This window comes from Pseudoliparis swirei, chromosome 20, assembly GCF_029220125.1.
Source record: "Pseudoliparis swirei isolate HS2019 ecotype Mariana Trench chromosome 20, NWPU_hadal_v1, whole genome shotgun sequence".
NCBI classification, from domain to species: Eukaryota; Metazoa; Chordata; class Actinopteri; order Perciformes; family Liparidae; genus Pseudoliparis; species Pseudoliparis swirei.
The window spans coordinates 25,672,442-25,678,651 of record NC_079407.1 but is presented as its reverse complement, the minus strand read 5'-3'; the positions used below and the strand labels follow the sequence as shown (position 1 = coordinate 25,678,651).

Sequence of the window (6,210 nt, the reverse complement as noted above, 5' to 3'; positions counted from 1 at the left end):
TTAATAAAAAAGTGCAAAACCACACTGTTCCCCCCTTTATAAAAAAAAATACTTTTAAATAAAGATGAAGAGTATCCTTTAAGCGAATAAGACGAGGTCTGAAGAGACACTTCTTACACAGCACCGAGTGAAGGAACCAGAGCCAGTTTATCAAATTAGTACAAAATACACAGAAAGAGATGCGGGGGGGGGGGTAAATGAAGAACAACGGGAGCTCGTGCCTCACATTAACACTTTTAAACCTAGTTCTGTATTACAGTTATAAACACTGAATAAATGCGAAAATCAAATGATGGTTCTGGTTTTATGTTCACGCGTTCCTAATAACAATAAAGCTACGAGTCAATAAAGAATGATGCAAAAAAATCTTGGAATAATCATAAAATGACACGTTACATTAACGTAAATGACTGCTGCAAAATGAGACTAAAAGCGCTCTGTCCAGAACACATGAAACACACACACACACAATGTAAATGCCAGAGTAGTATCTGTGTTACATTTTAATCTACTAGTAAAGGCTTCTTCCCCCGTGTTTTTTTTTTTACATCTCAAATTTGGCAACATAAAAAAAAAAAAATGCAGAAGAAAACTAAACTGCCTAGCAACAAGAATCAGCAAAGTTACTGAGAGCACATGGATTGGCCAGAACCGCTTCACTTCATTCCCGCTGCTTCATACCCAGCGGGCCTAAAAATAGCAGCAGAGAAGAAGACGAGGGAGTCGGAGACGACGCTGAGATTGGACGGATTTCATCGTGTTTTTGAACGAAGCCCTCGACCAATCGGATGCCTCGATGAGACGACGAGGACGGGTCACCTTGATTTACGATTAAAACCAGAAGAGAAATCATTCATAGGTCACGCTGGCAGTCCACACACACACACACACACACACACACACACACACACACACACACACACACACACACACACACACACACACACACACACACACACACACACACACACACACACACACACACACACACACACACACACACACACACACACACACACACACACACACACACACACACACACACACACACACACACTTTATTTTCTAGGTAGGCCGGTGAAGTCCGGGGAGTTAAAAGCTGATTAACATGACCACGTTATTGGCGTGTTGTACAAAATTCTGGGTCGGTGGGTTTGTATAAAACAGTCAAGTAAGTGAAAAAAAACCAAAAGAAAACATTTTGTATATGTTTTCTAATGTTTTTTAAAATGTTTTTTTTTTGCATAATAGAAATGTACATTCTAGGTGATCATGCAGTAGCACCGCGGCGTGTCCAGGGCACGCCGGACCCTCTACTTCCTGCGCCCACAGTATTTGCCCTGGCATCCCGCGACTCCACCTGCGGGCAGAGAAACATCAGGAGGTGACGCCGGCTCACACACACCTGTCACTTTTATGAGTTATTAAACGTTGTTTCACCTCGGTAGACTCCTCCCGCTCCCGCTGCTCCTCCTGCACCACCGAGGAAGGCCTGCAGGGGGCCGTACTTTGCTGCTTTGGCTGCGGGACGTTAAAAAAAAATTAAAACAAATTTTAAAAAATGAATCAGAAAATTCACTTGGATTAAACACGCTTAATTACTTTACGGATGGAAACTAGGGAGGACGTCATGTTTCGCCCCCTTTAAGGTCCACTTACCAGAGCTTTCCACATCTCACTATCAGCAATGCTAGTAAGTCGACCTCGGGTTAGGAATATGTTGTCTGATGTTTGGTAATTAAACATCTTAATGTTTTAAATGTATGGGATGTCACTGGCTCACAGTTAAATCTCCACATGAAATACCATCATGGCCGTCTCACTGTATTGATTTCATACATTTCAGAATTTTACATTTTTTTATTTTTAATTAATTAATTCCTATCTGCGTAAAGAGTCGACCGACTTTCTTTACAGCTACGGTGATTGTTTTTAAATCTTAAATTATTGCGTGTGATGTAATCCTACGTGGGATCCATCCAGCCAATAACACACACACACACACACAACGGGGGTCAACCTATAAAACCTTTATAAATTGAACAGTTGCATTACAAAAACTCATTTTTGTTTTTTAAAAGGATTATTTATAAAACTATTTTTGAGGGTTATAAGTTTGATTGAAACATATGTATATGAAAGATGTATGTGGATATATATATATATTTCTTTTTATTTTCTTCATTATTTTATGTTAATTTTCTGATTTATTCGATTTTAATAATTTAGGATAGGAATATATAAGCATTTTCTGCTTCTACCTATACCTTTTCAGTCTTTCTATTTTGTATATTTTTAGAATAACATTGTATTGTATTGATTGACTGAATAAAACACACAACAACAACATAACGCCTCAACCTAACATGCTTTCTGTCTTTGGGCTGAGGGAGTAAAAATAATGAAATTAATACATATAGGATTGAATAAAAAATATATAATCACACAATATCTCTTATTCTATGTAAAATGTGAATCTACATTCAATATGGATGCGTAATTTATATTTAAAAAAGAAATAGCTATCTTGAAATGGCTTCATGCTCGCTGTAGTTTCATGTGCTGCCCTCTCCGATGACCTCTCCGTCTGTCACTGACGTCCATCCATCACAGAGCGACCTCGTCTGTCTCTTAAACCGACTGAACGATTGACAGGCGACGACGCCTCCGACACCGCGAGAGATCAAAGCCGGGACTTTAGTTATCTGAGAAACCAGACGGCGATTCCAGGAAAATAGAATCCCACCGTCGCAGATTATCGCGAGTGCAATGAGCTGGTTGTGCAGCACCACCTGCACCACCTCTTTTCCCCAATCTCATCCAAATAATCGGACGCGTTGCCGACGAGCAGAGAGAGAAAATTGGGGAACTATGTGTTTGAGGGTCAAGGGGACACTTTGATGTTATTATCACTTTATAAGGCGTTTTTTTTTTTTTTTTGGGGTGCGTGAAAAGGTGTGAGGAGGCGGGTGTTTCCTACCTTGTTGTGGAGTCAGTGGGGCGGGCACATATCCACCTGGACCAATGAGAGAGGAGCACCGTGAGAGGGACGCCAGGATCCTGATATACAGTGTTTAGCTTCTCCTGCTCTGATTGGCTTAGCTCGTCATTATTTTTTTCACATTTAAAATGCCGGAATTTGAATATCGTGAACTCTAAAATCTTCTGATGTATTTTGCAAATGGGAGGAAGATTAGATTAAACATCGATATGATTTCTATTTGCTCGTGTATCATCTCTGTCATTTTAATTATCTTGTGCAAAGTCAGCCTCGTGTTTAGAGTTTGAGGTATTTCAAATATAATAGGATATGCATGAGCTAAATACATTAATAATGAGAATAATGTAAATATTACTTAAGTATGTTATCAGATTTCTATGTTTTAAGCTCTCAGGTCAACGGAATAAAATGGTCAAATAAGTCGTGGGGAAAAGAAAAAAAGAAAAGTAAACAAACATTTATAAAGAGCCTTAAACTAATATGTTTTAAATTATTCCATAATTAGCACACACACACACACACGGACGCACGCGCACACACACATCCACAAACACACACACATGCATAAACACACGCACACACACATCCATAAACACACGTACACACACACATCCATAAACACACGCATGCACACACACTTCCACAAACACACACACACGTGCACGCACACACATACACATCCACAAATGCAAACACACACCTCCACAAACACACATCCATAAACACAAACACGCACACACACACAGATACAAACACACACCACAACATACACACACACACACACACCGACAAACACACACATACACACACCCACTTACACACACACACTTGCCAACTTGCACACGCACACACACACACATCCACCCACCCACCCACACCCACACAGCATCCTACTCTCTTCTTCTTCACCTCCACCTCCTGAAGATAAATGACCCTCTTGTGATGTCTGTGGGGTCCTTCACTGATTTATGACCCAACGAAGGCCTCAAAGGCCTCAAAGGCCTCAAAGGTCACGAAGGTCACGACTAGAAATGACGTTTGACCCCCGACGCGTGAAAAACGTCCGTCTGCACGGGCGCAGCACCAGTACCTTGGTATAACTGTTGGGGGTAACCTCCTCCGTAACCAGGCGCCACCGGAGCCACACCTGCAGAATGCAAAGAGCCCGTTACCATGGCGACGCGTCACCACTGACAACGTGAGTCTCGACCGTTCGATGTCACATAATAAGTGTCGCCGGGTAAACCAGCGGCATCAAACGACATCGGATTAATTGTAAATAAATAACCTCGTACATGACGACTCTGGGAGCCAATCTCTCTTCTTCTCTTCTCTTTATGGAAAATGAGGAAAGTTATTAAGCCGTCCGTGGAAGCGCTTCACACGGATTCGTATCTCTCCGGCTGTTGGGGGGCAGATTAGGGCTTTAATGCGTGTTCAGTATCTGTGGAGCGGATGAACTGTCGGCTGCTGCTGTGCGATTACACTCATCCTCACTGAAGAGGAAGAGAGCAATCACTTCAATTCATACATGTTTGTTTTTCCCGTCAATTTAAACGGTTCCCAATTAAAACCTTCCTTAGGTACACAAAAAATGTTCGACATTTTTCTAACCCTCCTGTGATGTTCGTTTCTTACAGGCAGACGTGATGTTCCCGGGTCAATTTGACCCGGTTAATGTTGAATCACCCAGAAAAATTATAATAACTATAGTTTATACCTCATCACCAATGTCATTGTTAACAATTCAATCAGTTTTTAGTGGAGTTGAGTTATTCACCCCTCCATAGATCAGAGTTCAATCAGGAGAACTCACTCGTTTTAATGAAAAATAAATGTTCAAACAATTGTTTAGGTACATTGGAAAAGTCTAGATATAAATTGCATTATTCTACCATAACATGTATTTTCTCCAAAATTTTATTTGCATTTTGCAATTTTTTTTTTTCATGGGGTGATGTCGATAAATAGAGATGAGACACCTGTGCTGTTCACGGTCATATTGACCCGCTCACTCAAACTCAAGCCAAATGAGACATAAGGAATTCTTTACGTTGATTACACTAAATAAGATAAGCAGAAGAAGTTTTATACAGAAAAAGTACTTACAAATATTTTTTTACTAGATTTTCAAACTTTAAAATGGGTCAAATTGACCCGCAACATAACAGGAGAGTTAAGTTACAGCCACGAGAGTAAAAGTGTGTCGTGTTTCGCTGATGAGGCAGAAAATCAAAAATGCGACAAAGAAAAGAAAATAAGAAAAAACAAAAAAAGTAGATTTTTCTCTGAGTGTGTCAGTTTAAGAAATGTAGTGAAACGTCAATACATTTATGAGTTTTTAAATGAAAATTAATCTCTAAAAAACACTTAAAAATCCCCTCGAAGGAATAGTCATCGTCGTAATACGTTCGGATGGAACCGCACGACCTCGCGGCTTCGCCGGGCGATGGATTAAATGATAAAAATGGCCACTGTATAAATAAATAAAAACGACAAAAAGACGAAAAAAGACGAACAAATAAAAGAATGTGGTTTTGTGCCTCCTCAGTACTAAAAAAAATGTAATTCACATAAAACTGAATAGATTAACTGGATTATAAATCTGAAACATGATATTCAGATGTATAATTTTCAGTTAATCTATTCAGTTTTATGCGAATGTAATTTTTTTGTGGTGTTCTAAAATGTCGCTCGTGGTCATTGGAGGCTGAAGGCGCCGGCTCGTGTGAAGTGTGAGATGTAGGCCGTGTGAACTCCTCTGTTACGTCCAAACAAATCGATGTCCTCACCTTGCTGATAGCCACCGCCTCCTCCGAGATTACCGTAGCCTGTTTCAAGTGAAAAGCAGATAAATTAATCAAGATATTGTGTTTCTTCTTCTTTTTTTTGTGGTTTCTAAAGCTGTTGTTTTATATTTCTCCCCCTAAAGTGACGTCTAGCCAGACGCTCAGATGAGGTCACTTCTTCACGACGGACTCTCGTGTTAGCTTTAGTCTCACTTTGATGTTTCACACATTATAACTATAAATATATTTTAATAAGTCGTTGACTCGCTTGGTGGACAAACTCCTTCCGGTACGGCGAGACCTCGGGATGACTGGCCTCTGTGGAGCTGCACTCTTTACTAATACGTGATACTACTTGATAGATTATGCTCATAAGCTTCAATAATACAATAAATGTCAATACGTTAATTTGTATTCATT

General features: G+C 40.0%; 1 protein-coding gene across 1 annotated transcript in view; it reads right to left on the bottom strand.

Annotated features, from left to right (window-relative positions):
• Positions 1-969: 969 nt before the first annotated feature.
• LOC130211334 (elastin-like) overlaps positions 970-6,210 on the bottom strand; it is a 67,359-nt gene continuing 62,118 nt past the window's right edge. Inside the window, exons 69-73 of the mRNA XM_056442072.1 lie at positions 5,794-5,832; positions 4,092-4,148; positions 2,981-3,016; positions 1,441-1,521; positions 970-1,360 (exon numbers count right to left, since the gene is read on the bottom strand). Coding sequence (XP_056298047.1) covers positions 1,314-1,360; positions 1,441-1,521; positions 2,981-3,016; positions 4,092-4,148; positions 5,794-5,832 — 260 coding nt within the window. The 3' untranslated portion in view covers positions 970-1,313. The remainder of the gene's footprint in view (positions 1,361-1,440; positions 1,522-2,980; positions 3,017-4,091; positions 4,149-5,793; positions 5,833-6,210) is intronic.